Here is a 14,803-nt window from a genome sequence, read left to right as displayed (position 1 = left end):
ACAGAGCGAGAGCCCCCCATCCCACCGAGGGAGGCAGCAGCCCTCGCCAAGCAGGAGCGACCCCTCCCCGCGGAGGGGACCCCACAGAGGGACAAGGGTCGTGGCATCACAGGGGGTTTTTTTGTTAATTTATTTTTCAGCCTAATTCTAAAGAAAATCTGCAATGATTTTCCAGGAAATAAATTGCTCGTCTACAGCTGCCAGCAGGCAGAGGTCAGGGAAAGGGCTCTTGGGCTTCTCCAAACCCTTTGGCACCGGCTGCGGCACCACAAAAGCCACCGAGCGCAGGGAGCTGCCGTGGCACAGGGCAGGGGACCCCCGGTGCCCCAGCACAAGGGATGCGCTGGGCATGACGAGAGTTTTCCTGGGGCTCCCGCGTGCACCCAAGCGTGTTTTGGGGGGGGTCCTGCCTCCCTCCCTCCCAGGCATGGGGCCCACTGCGATGGGGCACCCCACGATAAAGCAGGCGGCTCCAGGGAGGCAGCCGGTGCCCCACAGCCTCTCCTCTCCGAGAGGAAACGGCATCTTTCGGCCGATTTCTCCTGGTTCCCGTCTTCGTGTGCCTGGCTTTGATTCGCGGCCGAGTCCTGTGATAATGTGGCTGCCTGGGAAGGAAGGGAGTAGAAGGAACTGGCTATTATGCTTGGCCCCTCTCCAGGAGGTGTTTTTACTGGGAGGCACCCAGGTCAGAACTGGGTGGGAAGCGTTCCCCGACAGCAGCCCTCACACACGCGTTCGGCCATGGTTGGGGGAACGCAGGACCCCCCGCACCACAGCGGGGCTGCCATCCCAAGTGCACATAGCCCAAAACTATCTGCTTCGGCGCAGAAGATGCGCGGTCCCCTCTGCATGCGTTTCGGGGGGGAAAGAGCTGCTTTGCAGCCACTCTACGAAATGAAACATCTCCAAATCTTCCCGTTTCCATGCGGAAGGAAAGAGGGGGCGGTGGGTGGGAGCGCCCGCGAATGGAACAAGCAGCAAGGGCTGGGGTGCGGAAAGCACTTTTTCACCCTCTTTTTGTAATCGCTTAAGAATTTCAGCTGGCTTCAGCCCGGCGCAGGAGCTCCCAAGTCCCAAATCTCATTGCTGTGAGAACAGAGCTGGCACCAAACCATCCCTGAAACTACCTGCTGGCATCGGTGGCATCCCAGGACCCTGCAAGCCAGCCCCCCCAAGGCCAGTGCAGCAAGAAGGGGCATGCCCAGGTCTCCGGGAGCAACATCTCCCAAAAAATCTGCCCAGAAACCTGCACGGACTGAGTGTCCGCGCAGCATGATGTCTTTCTTGAGTGCTTGCCCTGGGAGAGGCAAATCCCAGCAGCGCGGAGTCGGGTGAAACTGCGGGGATGCCAGCGTAACTCAGATGTGCTTGGCATTGTGTGGCGGTCCAGAAATCCAGTATCAGGTTCATGCCCAGGCTTGTGTGTAGAGAATCACGCTTGGGTTTTCACTGCTGCGAGCGATGGTTTTCAATTATTTAATGTAAATATCTGAAGAGGTCGGATCCTGGCCCCTCCACACACCCTGGTGAGCAATTTCTTTGCTGAGACGATGAAAAGTCCTGTGTGCCTCAGCAGGAAAAGGAGAAATGGAAGAAAAAGCAAAGAAACGGATTATTTTGAAAGAAGACGCACATGAAACGCAGGGGTGCAAACATGTCCCGCACTGTCCCAGGGCTGGGGACAAGGCTGGGCTGGGGTCTGTGCTTTGAGAGAGCTGGGGGCACCGCCTGTGTCCCCCCCCCGTGAGCAAGACCTGGCAGATGCAGAGCCACCCCCCGCCCCGAGCTGGGTGCTTGCGACACCCCAAGAAATCGCCCCAGCGAGGGAGTGAAGGGGACAGGGACACGCAGTGTCTGCAGCACCCGGGTGCAGACAAGGACAAGAGAGGACAAGGGCAATCATGGAAGGGACAGGGACATGCACCGAGGGACGGGAGGGACCTGCACCTCGAGCCAGCTCATGCGGGTGGGTGCACCCACTCCCTGGCACCCGTAAAGGAGCAGCACGGGGACGGGACGGGCTTGGGACCGGGCACGTTGTCACCCGCAGCTCCATAAGCCCCATCGGCCTCTGTTTACACAACAGCAAATGTTTCGGTTGTTTTATGGAGACGGATAAGAGCAGTGCAGGGGATGGCAAGGCCAGGGCCGGGCTGAGAGACGCCTGCCCAACACCTGCTCTCCCTTCGCAGCCCATAAAGGCGTTTTATTTTAAACGTGACACAGATTTTATAGCAGCACCTTTCACCCAGGTACAAACAGTGCAGGGAAATCTGCTCCTCCGGGACGTCTCCCCGCCTGTCGCTAATCCCGTGGGTGAGAGTTACTAAGCTGACTTTACACACCGAGAAATGATGGCCAGAAGCAACCCTGCAATTAAAACCAGTCTCAGCAGCCTGTGAGGAGGAAAACCCCACGGGTGCCAAGCCTGGGCGCAGCAGCCGTGCCGGGGCAGGGACATGCATGGCACCGACCTCCGCCCATGGCAGCGAGGGCTGGCTGTCCTTTGTCCCATCCCGATCCCGGACACCCTGGTGGGACCGATCCCCGCAGCGCTGCCAGGAGGAAAGTCATCCTCCGTGGGCACGTGCTGCCGGAGGCACTGCCATCACCCCTGTGCCAGAGGGATGGCGCGATCAGCATGATTTATCCTACGGCTGTCCATTCACAATCCTCCACTCAGCTATTTAAGAAAGAAAAAAAAAAAAGAAAAAAAATCAGGATTTAGACCATTCTTGCAAATCCAGCCTCATTTCTCCGGTGCCCCGGGGGAATCGCAGCTTAATCCCATTATGGGGCAGCTTTGGCTGGGATAGTTTTACATCGCAGACTCCATGACTGGCTGTATTTTTATCTGCTCAGACTTTCCAGGATGCTCTACCCACTTTGATTCACGCTTAATTACTAAAAATTGCTTTTTTTGAGAGCGTGAGCGAGGGTGCGGGTGCATGTACCAGCGCGAGGAGGGCTAACCCTGCGTGCTGCTCCAAAAAACAGCTGGCAGAGGAAAACCAAGCACGGCAGGGAAAGCAGGAGAGATCCAGTTTGATGTCTGCCTTATCGGTCCTATTTTTATTGCACTGAATGTATAAGAGCAAAATATTGATTGTGATGATAAAGAGATGAAAGTGTCAAGAAGGAATAGGCACACTAGTTACTCAGGCGATTGGAAGCCGCGTTGGTTGTATTTAACAGGCATTTGCCATTAAAAAAACGCCTGTTTTTATTTAAATAGCCTAGGGCAAATTTCTCACTAAACCAACTTTCCCACGCCAGCCCAGTGCTCTAACTCTGGTTTTTGGCAATTTTTTTCCTGAGCTGTCAAGGCAAAATATATATAAGAATGCTGGTCTCACTTAGGTTTTTTTCCAGCCCCTGGAGACATGAAAATAATTTACAGATGTGCATTACCTGTTTATATTTGTATTAAGTTTTGCTTAACGGACATAATTTTCTTAGCTTGCAGTAACAAAAAAATATTCCCAGAGTTTCACTCATTTAATTTTAACTTATTAAAACTTTTAAACATGTGTGGAGGCTTTATGTTTTTAAATCACTAATCACATGGACAGTTGCCAAGGTTTCTATTAAAGCCTTTTATGAACGCTATTTTTAAAAGTACCTAAAATCCCATTATTTTTAACCCCTGAAGACCACTCAAAATAAAAAGTTTCTTTGGATTTATGTCATATTCACCTCTTATTGCAAAAAGATTTATGTTGAATGCTGACTTTTCCCTTCCTCCCCTTTTTCTTTAACTAGTAGGAGTCTCTGGGGGAGGCGTTTGGGAGAAGGAAACTCGAGGAGGTTCCCTGCGAGGATCTTGCACCAGATCCCCCCTGTACCAGGGGAAGGATGGCACCAGGTTAAAGCAGGGCATCTCACGCCAGCACCTGGCTGAAGGAGTCATCTTCGCGCCGAGATGCTCGTGCCCCCGTCCTGCCCATGCGAAACCGCAGAGGAGCCTTTTACCTCCCCCACGGCAGCGCCTTCCCCGGTGCAGAGCCACCCCACTGCCATGGGGTCACGGCAACCCCTGGGTGACGGCAAGAAATAGATGTATTTGACCTTTCGTGTTCAGGGGGCGAGGCGGCATGGCTGCACGGCTGCACGTACGGATGTTTGCGTTTATCCGCAGCCTTGCCCCTGGCAGCCGCTCGCAGACCCTCCCCACCACAGAGGAAAGCCGGGGCCAGGGCTCGCGTATGGCTTCCCGCGTGCTCTTTCGGCCCCAGGCTCATGGGTGTCCAGCACCCCAAGAGCAGCCGGTACCAGGGACACCCAGTTAACCGGCAGCGCCCGCCGCGGCAGTGCCGGGACAGCAGGCAGGGCTGGGTGTCTCCACCAGCCGGTCCTGCCGCCGCATCCGTCCCCAGACGATGTGGGCACGGCGGGGACCCTGACGGCCCCGTGTACCCAGGCATGGCCACGATGGTCTGGCGGGGCTGGAGGAGCTACCTCAAGTTTGGGGGAGCAAGCCCCTGAGCGCAGCTTAGCTGAATGCACGGTGCTTTCTGCACGTGGAGAACAAGCCCGGGCAAAGCTACGGCCGGTATTTCCAGGCAGGTAGAGCTGAGATGCTCCCTGGGCCCTTATGGGGAGGGAGAAAGGGAGAAGGTGGAGAAAGAGAGCAGAAGGCATCATCTCCAAGGAAGCCCGAGCGGTGGAAACCTCAGGCTGCCCTCGCAGCCGCCTTGCCTCCGGCTGAGGCTGAAGGTGTTGTACGGTCGTGGTGGCACAGGGACGTTGCTCAGCCAGGGCAGAGGCAGGGGCCGCATCCTGCTGCCCAGCTGCTGCTGTCCTACTCGTGTCTGCAGGGAGGATAAAACCGGGGGGGCATCTGCTTCCCTGCCAAGGGTAGAAAATGACGGTGAAGAGGCCTTGCAGCCTTGAGTCCTTTGGCATCTGTTATTTGCTCTTAAAACGCGCCGATGGCCGGGCCTTGCCCCTGCTCTGCCGCGACGGAGCGAGGCAAGTGGCATCTCCCTGGGATGCTTTAAGGATTCGGGGGGGCTCGAGCTCCCAGCAGCACCCGATCCCCAAGCGGCACCGTGCTCCGCTCAGAGCCCCGACTCCCCAACCCGGATCAGGGCAGTTTTAGAGCCCAAAGTGACGAATGCAGGAGGAGCAGGGAAGGAGGGGAGAGCGCGGGAGCGAGGTACCGCTGCAGGGCTCGCTCCTTTGATCTGACGAGCAGACTCTGCCCTACGGTTTGTTTAATTGTTTCACACTTGCTCTGGAAATAATTTACAACAGGAAGCAGTGGGATAACACCGGGCCTGGCATAGGATGGGATGAGCCCGGGGGGCTGGTGGAGAGGTGCCCTGTGATGAGACACACAGATGACAACGGTGTCACCTCCTTACCATTAACCCGTTGCCGACCCTTGCTCCTCTTCCTCTTTCCCAAGCTTTCAGCCAAAGGCCGGCAGCGCGTCTCCATATTTGAGAGCTGTAAAAGAGCCACCCGATAGCCTCCAACAGCAACAGCTCAGAGGGGCTTGGGGGGAGCCCCATGGGATTTAGGTGCCCCTATCCCTGGGGCAGTTAGTACCCCAAATTCTCTGTGCTCCGAGCTTTTGCCCCCCACCTTTGGAGGCACAGCGCTGCGGTGGCAGACACCAGGCTGCCGTGGCGTGACGCAAGGGACCGGTGTCGCAGTGAGCCTCGCTGAGCGAGGTTGGCCCCCACAACCCCATGAAGAAGCATCACGCATTGGCACCCTCACATGGGCCGTTTCTGGCGGCAGCGCTCCGTGGGTACAGCCGCTGAGCACCCCTCTGCAGGCACAGCTCTCGGGCGACACCGACAAACATGAGTTTAAGTGCTTAAGCCCATCCTTGTGCTCCGGGTCTGGCTGGGTTTCGGGTGGGACATCTCCACGCTCCCATCCCACAGGCTCTGGGGCAGCTCGGTGTGCCAGGCTCGACCTCGGCACAGTGACGGCTGGGGGCTGGAGCGGGGCTTTGGGGACATCTGGGGATGAGGGCGCAGGGACCCACAGGCAGCGCTGCGCACGCGGGAAGCCTGCGCACATCTGGGGGTTGTCGGGCTGCCTCCCGGGTTTGGCTTCCTTGCTTCTCCTAATTTATTTGTTTATTTGTTGATGCGGTGCATCGGGCTGGCCAGGACTCTGCCTGCGAGTTCATTAGTTCACAGCACAAAACAAATAACATCCGACCCCAGCTCCACGGGTAGCTGCCTGCACGTACGGTGAAGGCGGGTAGGAAGTGGCTCGGTGTACCTGCACACACCTGCGTTGTGGTGCAGGTCTGAGGGTGAATCCCACCCTGTGCTCCCCAGCGCACCCTGTGCCCAGCTCTCCTGTGACCCCCGGGGAATGCTCAGCCCAAGCCCTGGTCCCCCAGTGCAACCGGCAATTTACAGCCACCCCATTCCCGTGTGTCCCCATGGTTTGTGTGCCCAGGGCCCCTGCAAGGACGCGCTGCGGGCCTGGGTCCTCCTGTGGTCCCTGAGCAAGGGCTGCAGCCCACCGGGGCTGTGTCCCTGTGGCTGTGCAGGGGCTGGGGGGGCTGCACTGAGGTTGGTTAAGGGGGCTACACCAGCGCTGGGAGGGGGCTGTGCTGGGGCTGCACTGGGACCACGGGGGGAACTGCACTGGGGTTATGCAGGGTGTGCATGGGGGGGGGCTGCACCAGGGCTGGGGTGGGGGGCTGAACTGGAGGTGTCTGGGGCTGCACTGGGGATGTCCGGGGGCTGCACTGGGACTGTGTGGGGGCTGCTTGTGGGGGGGCTGCATGGAGGTGCCCGGGACTGCGCTGGGTCTCTGCGGGGGCTGCACGGGAGGGCTGTGCTGGAGCTGCAGGGGGGACGGAGGGGGCTGCACTGCGGGGTTGTGGGGACTACACAGGGGGGGCTGCACCGCGGGGTGGCCGGCGGCCGCATGGGGAGAGCTGCACCGGAGCCGCCCGTGGGGGCTGCGCGGACCCCGCAGCCCCACTCCCATCCCACGCAGGGACCCTCCGTGGCGGGAAGGGGGTTCCCAGCGGCGGCCCCGCGGGCTGGGTAGGGAGGAGCGTCCCGTCCCATGCCGTGCCGTGCCGTGCCGTGGAGTGGAGTGGCGTCCCGCCCCGCGCCGTCCCGCCCCCCCCTCCGCCCGCCCGCCCTCCCGCCCGGCCCGGCCCGGCCCGCCGGGGCTGAGCAGCCGCGGGAGGCGCCGGCGCTCGGAGTCGCTTCGCTCGGAGCTGGGGCGCGGTGTGTCTGGGGCTCCCGGTGGGGCAGCGCCTTACCGGCACACCGGTACCGGCACCGGCTCGGCTCGGCCGAGACCCCGCGGATCTATGCGGCTGTGAGCGGTGGGAGAAGAGCGGGATGGAGCGGCTCCTGGCGCCCGGCCTCCTGGTGCTCTTACTGCCCGCCCTGACGCGAGGTGAGGGCCGCCGTGCCACGGGGCCCGGACCCGCCGCTTCAGTTCCCGGCGGGAAGTTTGCCGGGAGCGGCGTGTGTCCCGGTCCCGGCTGGGCACCGGAGCGGTGGAGGGAGGGGGGGGGTCCCCCGTGGGAACCGGGACTCGGTGCCGCGGGATGCCCGGGGACCGGGGCTCAGCTCCTGCGGGGGGACCGGAGCTCGGCGCCGCTACCGGGGGAGAACCGGGGCCGGAACCGTGGCGGGGGGGGGGGGGGGGGGAGCGGAGTTGGGGGGGGGGGAACCGGAGCTCGGGGCCGCCGGGGAAACGGAGCTCGGGACCGGGGGGTGCCGCGGAGGAAAGGCGCTCGCTGCCGTCCGGGGGGACCGGAGCTCGGGACGGCGGGGAGCCGGGGGAGCCCGGGGGGGGGGGGGGGAGAGCCGGAGCTCGGGGACGGACTCGTCCCGGCGAAGGGGCGCGCAGGGCGGCCGCGCTCCTGCCTGGTGTTCCGCGAGAGCTTTTGACCGTTTTGCAAATTTTTCTCGGTTTCCTGTTTCTTGAAAGTCAGCCGGGTCCCCCTCGGTTTTCTACAGCCCCCCCCGCCCCCCCCCCCCCCCCCCGCTCCTTCCCCGGCGCCGGCCCCGGCCCCGGGGCGGGTCCGGGTCCTCCGCCGCGAATTGCTGGGCGAGAGTCGGGGGCGGCCGGTGGGGGCCGGGGAAAAGAGCCCTAAAAGTGGTCGGAGGTGCGGGGCGGAGCGGGGAGCAGCCCGCCCCGGGGGGGCCGGGGCCCTGCGATGCCCCCCCCGGCCCGTCTTATCCCGTCCCGGGGCCGAGCGAGCAGCCTCCTCCGGAGCAGGAGTGTCCTGGGAGGATTTTGGGAAGGGAAGGCAGCAGGGCTGCCTTCACCCCGCTCCGCACCGGGGCAGCCCGGGCTGAGACCCATGCCTGGTACCCGGCCCCCTCGGAGGGAAAGTTTGCGGAAAGTTGGGCCCGGCCGGTGTGGTCCCCAGCACCCCACTCCATCCCCCGTGGGACGTGTCGGGGCTGGGGACGGAGCCCCAGGCGCAGCGGGGTGTCCCCGGGGTGCGTGGGGCTCGGCAGCCGTCCGGCGGAGAAGTTTGGTTCTGGCGGTGGCGGTGCGAAGCTGTAGTCACTCAATGTGAAACCGTTTTGGCTGCACACGCGTGTCGCAGAACCGGTTACCGTGAAGAGCGAGCAGGGCAGAGAAGGGGAAGAGCGAGCCGGGGTGGAAATCGGAAGCGATTCTGGTACTTTCAGCAAGTTGCTGTGGTAACTCTGCAGAATTTGGCTCTGAGGGCCAGACAATGAAACCTTTACTCATAGCAAGTTGTGACGGGCGACTCATTTCGTTACCGAGTTAATGGTAGCTAATGGGCCCTCGGGCAGATGGTTTTTCCCAAATGGCATTTGTCACTCAAGGGCCTGATCTGGGGTTTCTCTCTGTCAGTCCTCCCACTGGCGGAGAAGGCAGAGCCTACCCTCAAGCCCACCCCAAGCTTATTTTTAGGTGAACCTCTCAGTGCTGGGGCCGCGCAGTCCCTGTCCGCCTCCATCACCCTGTGGGTGGGGGCCGCCGGGCGCTGCAGCCCCCATCTCACCAGGCTGCGCAGGGGCAGGGTGCTCTGGGGGTCTCGGCGAGCCTGTCCCCGGTCCAGGTGACGCTAGGGGATGCAGCCTCCCCCCTGCCGCGACCTGCGCTATGGCTAACACTTTCCTTCTGTTTGCAGGTTTACGGTGCACACAGCTTGCCGAATCCTGCCTCAACGGGGGCAAGTGTGAAACTTTTCTCAACGGGACGGAGGTGTGCCAGTAAGTATGGAGGAGCCAGAGGATTTTCATCTCCCCCGACCAAAGTATTGACATGCATGTTGACTTTGCTTTGAAGGCTCTGGATTTAATAGGGCAAGATGCGTTTTCTTTCCTTGAGTGGCAAGAATAACCTGCTTGTGTAGGAGTCGCTGCGAGTTTGGCAGGATTGGGCTTTGTTCCTAGCTGGGTGGAAAAACATGGGCAAAGGGCCATGTTTTGCTGGTGTTAACCTATGTAGACTGCCCTGCTGATGGAGCAGGAGGTAGGGCCAGCCCGCGGCGCTCGTTGGACCGCTGGGCAGGGAGGGAGGCTGTCTGTCTGTCTTCCAGCTATTCCCTCCTGGCTCCGAAGCGTTGCCGTTCAGTCCCTTGCACCCTGGCCGTTCATGGTGCGGTGTCCAGTACATCTCCAATAAACATTCCAGAGAGATTTCATGGCGTGGCTCTGGATGCTGGAGCTGCCCCGTTGATGTCCATGCGTCCGCGAGGCATCACCCAGCGCAGGCGGGGGAGCAGGGCCACCTCCTCCCGCAGCCCTGCCGGCGCCGGTGCCAAGCTGCGGTCCAGCCCGGCGTTCTTGGCGGGACCTGGCACCCGGGCAGGAGCTTTCTCCAAGGCGATTGTGGGGAAACGGATGTGTAAAGCGTTGGGACTCTTTGAAGGACCAACCGACCCACCGCAGTGATGGCCGATTCACTCCAGGCTCCCAGGGAACAATAACCAAGAGAAATGAATAAGACTCCAGCTCCCTTTTTAAAACTATTCCATAAAAGAAATGTGAATGGGCAAGGCTCTGTTTTCCGGCCAGATTTCCCCTCTGCCTGTTGAACGTGGCCCGAGCTGAGAGCAGGCGGGGAGACGTTCCCACCCACCCCAAATTTCCAAATAGGAAGTCCTCGGCGGAGGAACCTGAAGGCATTTCCAATCCCAACCTGTTGAATGGCAGTTTCCCTTGACAATGTGTGTTGCTTTTTTGCAAATCCGCCTGGGTGCCGTTACTCTGCCCAGTAGCCGGGCACCTCCCGCCCCCTTCTCCAAGCTGAGCCCCCCAACCCTTTGGTGCAAATAAATCAGCAAATCAATCAGGCACATGAGCAATTTAATGGACAAAGGCTGGGTCCCTTTGTGAGCCACTAATGAATGCACGCCACTTTTTTTTGCACAGAAGCCCTTACCAACGCTTGACGCTCTAAATCTTGTTTTCTTTCATTCAAAGAGCGACAGCTGGGATTCGGTCGAAATTCGGCAGCTATTGTTAAGGGAGGCAGATTAATGCTGTGTGACTAATCATGTATGGCTTCCCAGAATGCCCAACCCTCCACCCCCTCCCCAACCTTACACCCCTCCTTTTCCTTGTGGTCATTCTTCCCTTTTTTTCTTAAGTCTCTGCAACTCCTGATTTACATTTCATGTGCAGATGGTGATGGAATCTAATTAGATCTGATGCGTGCGAGCTCTGTTTGGAGGAGAAGCCTCCAAAGTAGGCTTGGGGTGGGTTTTTTTTAAGAGAAAAAGTTAACTTTAAAGAACTTCTTCGTTGCTAGCTGTGAATAACTGCCTCTCTCTTGGCTGCAGACGCCAGGATGGCTTCGCAAGTGTGTGCGAGTTATTTTTGCAGGAAACCAAGGTGTGTGCTCTCAGTGTGTTAAAAGCGCTTGTCCCGTGCAGGGTACGCTCCATGGGCGATGGGGGCAGATATTAGAGGTACTGCCAGTCTGGAGGAGGTGCAACTTTCCAAGGTATCTGATAGCAGCTCGCAAAATCCTGGTTTTTCACTTGTTTGAATATCTCTTTACGAGGAGTTTTGCTTCCAAGCTTCTTAAACAAAGCAGAGCCAAGAACACAGATACCAGACGCAGAAAAGCTTGGCACTGCCCTTTGGCGCCTGCGTGAAATGCACCATTTTGGCTGCTGGCCACATCTCCTCGGCCTGGCACTTAACAAAGTTTGGCCATAAAGCCCCATTGTGCTGCCCCCACAAATCCAATTAGAAAGTGGAGTGAAATAAATAGTATACGAGGGAGACGCTACTCCAGCGGACAAGCGTCCCGGCGTTTGTGGCGGGAGAGAGCTAGTTGGGTTACATGAAGACGACTCTGATAACTCCAAAACCGGGTTATCAGCCCTGTTACGGAAAGGGAATCGCCGGTGCGAGACGAGGAGCTTTCTCTGCCTTTATTATTTTACAGCGATAGTTTGTAAAACTCCAGGTACCTTATCTTGCTTGTCCCTTTGCCAGGCAGTCCGGGGCATGCAGGGCTTTAATTGAATGGAGAGGACTGAGCATTTGATCGGCTGGAGGGCTCGTGACAGAAGCGGCCTAATTAAGCCGCCTTTGGAGCTGCTTTCCATCTTGGCAGGGGTAGTCGGGTCTTTCAGTGCTGGAAGAGCAGCAGCAGAGTTTCGTGCATCTTGCATGGACCCCAGCTGAAGGTGCGGGGTGTTTCTGTCCCACGCATGGCACTTGCACCAGATCTGGAGCTTTAAAAGGTCCGGCCTGCAGACGGTGGCTGCTGCGGTGTTTGACGTGTGGTTTCATGGCGCTGGGGAGCTGTGGCTTTCCAGAAAAGGCACTCGCCTTTGATTAAGGCATTTTCCCATGCAAAATGAGAAGGTTTTCCAAAAGGTCGTTTTGACTTCTAGTGATAGCTCCTAATTAGACTGTTGGATAACCGTAGTTTTGACTGGCATCCCTGCAAATGAGTAGGGCTGATTTTAGATTGCTGTGCCACGTGACGTTTATTCCCAGGACCTCCCTTGCTCTGCTAGTTAAAAGCAGATGGCATGAAAGAGGGCTGAGTTTCAAACCCCACTCCCCCAGCCTTTCACCATTAAAGTCAGAGGAGCTGCGTCTGGGTTGTCATACTCTTGCCCAGAGAAGCAAAAGAGACGGCAAAGGAAAAGAATAAGTTAAATTAATCACTAGGCTTGCGCTGAAAAGGGGGAAAAGTCAGTTTGCTAAAGTACTTCCTCTGTTTATGAATCAGCGCGGTGTTGTAGTTCAGCCGGGGCAATGGCTCCTGAGCTGGTGCCCGTTGCCACCACCAGCTTCCACGGGCAGTGGGCCAGAAACATTGGAAGAAATATTCAGAGGGGGACCGTAGTGGGAAGAGATGATTATTTTAGCTCAAAACTCTTTCAGGAGACAACCAGGAAGGCAGAGGAGTGATCTGAGCCCTGCAGCTCTCTGTACCCTTCAAGTTATTCAAATGCTCAGTCATTGTTATCTCATTGTAAAGGGCGGAAGTTTTCTTCTGGTTTGGTTTTTCTCATGTGCTTTAACCCAACGTTATTTCCATGAAATAATAACAAAGAAAAAATGCAGTCTCCGTGCTGGAGAGGAAGAGGGTGGAGTGTTGAACAATCAACCAGAGGAAGCTCTTAAAGAAGTAGACGAGCGGTGATTCAGCCATGTTGAGAACTCTTGATGGCTCTTTCGAGTCTGATCTCATTCTCGGAAAGAACAAGGTGGAAATGGGTAAGAGGGTAGATTAAAAATACAAAAGCGTCACCTGTTGCGGATTCCAGTGGAAGAGAAACTTAGCTGAGAAGCCCAGCTGGTGAGGTCACTGGGACAGCAGCGGGATTTGGGGATCTTTTCTAGAAGAATCTCTGTTTACATCTCTCCTCTCTGCAAGGCGTCTTGATGGTTATCAGTTGTCTCAGGTGGTCCCATTGACTCCTGCTAACTTACCTCGGGATTTTCTTGGTTGAGCTGAGGTTTTTTGCTTGATTTTTCTCATGGCTTGGATACTTGTGATGGCCAGAGGGTTGTACTGCGTTTGGGCAGGGGCTAGCACGGGTCACGTTCAAGAGAAGGTATCTCAGTAGGTCCTTCAGCAGTACCTGCAGCATGGAGAGGAGCAGGAGAGATGGGGTGATGCCTGCTGAGATGAATTTGCTCGGGGGCTCCCCGGGATGCAGAGGGGATGAGGTATTCGCGGTGGCCATCATCACCTGAGATCAGAGGGTCTATTCCCCTCCGGGTACTTGCAGCTGTTAAATGTGTGATCCTGCGGTGTGACACAGTGCATGGGGCTCTGCTCCATGGACAGCTTCTGGAGGTCACTTGCTTTGTCGTATGGGGTGTATTTTATTCCACCAAAATCTGTTCCATCTCAACCACCTGACTCGCTGTCTTCCTACCTGCTGGAAGCCATGATACGTCCATTCGTTCCAGGTGATGCTGCATACCCTGGTCTCACCTCCAAGGCTGTTACGGTTTATTGTATGTAACATGAGGGACACACGTATAAGTCACTGCAAAACCGAGCTATTCACCAATTAAGAGCTTGGATAACATAATCAGGAGGCAGTTAGCAAGTTTTAAAATAACATTGTTTGGAAATTAACCTACTCTTTCCAGGCCTGGAGGTGTGGTGACCCTCGTTTTGCTCGTGTTGGTAGGTGTCCCAAATGGTAACGGCCTGTGTACATGAGTGGAATGTGAAATTTATAGAGCATCAGTGTGTTTAACGAGGGAATAGCCTCGGGGTGCAGTTACTGAGAGCTGGTAAGCTCTGGATCTGGACGGAGGCTTCTCTGTGGTTAACGTGTCGCCAAACTCCAGGTGAAGGTTTTAGACCATGTATGTATTGGGGCTGCAGAGTGGAAGAGCCTCTGGGATATAACTTAACCCCAACCGGGAAAGCAGACCTGCAGTGGGGTCTTGGTTGAGTCCTGCCTCCATCCCAGGGGCCAAAAAGGTGTTCGGGGTTCCCCTGCTCCGTGCGGGGCTGCAGATTTGTTGCTTCGTGTCCAGCCATCCCCGAGGACTGCCCGGCTTCTGCTGCTGCCTGGCATGGGGCAGCACCGCCGGGCACTTGGGCTGCTCCCTCACCGCTCCCCAAACTGGTCTTGGGCTGACCTCCTGCAGCTCTTTGCTTTGGGGGCCCGGGTTAGAAAGATCATCAGGCCAGAGAGGTGATGGTTTGGGGTGATTCCAGATGCTTTCCGAATGGTGTTTTCATCTCATTACATGCCCTCGGCACACGGCGCTGCTCCCCAGTGCCTGGAAGGATGGTGCTCCAGCCGCCCAGCCCAGCGGCTGTGCCGAAATCCCACAAGTCCCTGACACTGCCTTTCTGCGTGGTGCCCTCATGAGCCTGGATTTGCTGCGGGGAGGAGGCATCCCAGCTTTCCCAGTCCATCGGTCCATGGAAGGGCTCCATCCCGCGGTGCTGGGCTCCTTGGGGTTGGCCTCAAGAGGTATCGGTGGCAGCAGGTCAGTGTTACCACCATCCTGAGGACTGCGAGCCATGGATGTCGTGCTGGGCGTTCACCAGCCCAGGGCTGTGCCTGCACTTTGGTCTGGGTTAAAACTGCAGCTGCTCCATTGGCCCAAGGTCTGGAATAAGCACAGAAATGCTACTCCAGTGTTGAGGGGGGACGTTGCTTTTTTGCTTCTTGGGAAGCTGAACATGGAGGCATGCGGGAGCAGGAGCAAAGACGTGTGAGGGTCAGGGCCTTGCTTTGGCACCGCTGTCGTCAGCAGGGTCTGATCAGGGTTGCAGAGCCGGGGCTCTGAAGGGCTGAAGAAGCCCCAGTGGGACTTAATAACACAACTCTCTTTGCACATCTATCGCATGGGATGTTGGCAAGTCTTTGCAG

The 14,803-nt window shown here is 57.7% G+C and overlaps 1 protein-coding gene across 1 annotated transcript in view; it reads left to right on the top strand.

The window, feature by feature from the left end:
• Positions 1-7,193: 7,193 nt before the first annotated feature.
• The window catches only part of NOTCH1 (notch receptor 1), a 44,892-nt gene continuing 37,282 nt past the window's right edge, over positions 7,194-14,803 (top strand). Inside the window, 2 exon segments of the mRNA XM_052814881.1 lie at positions 7,194-7,389; positions 9,113-9,194. Coding sequence (XP_052670841.1) covers positions 7,332-7,389; positions 9,113-9,194 — 140 coding nt within the window. The 5' untranslated portion in view covers positions 7,194-7,331.

This window comes from Harpia harpyja, chromosome 19 (genome assembly GCF_026419915.1).
Source record: "Harpia harpyja isolate bHarHar1 chromosome 19, bHarHar1 primary haplotype, whole genome shotgun sequence".
Classification (NCBI taxonomy): Eukaryota; Metazoa; Chordata; class Aves; order Accipitriformes; family Accipitridae; genus Harpia; species Harpia harpyja.
The sequence above is the reverse complement of the archived record's forward strand: the minus strand, read 5'-3'. Positions and strand labels throughout refer to the sequence as shown.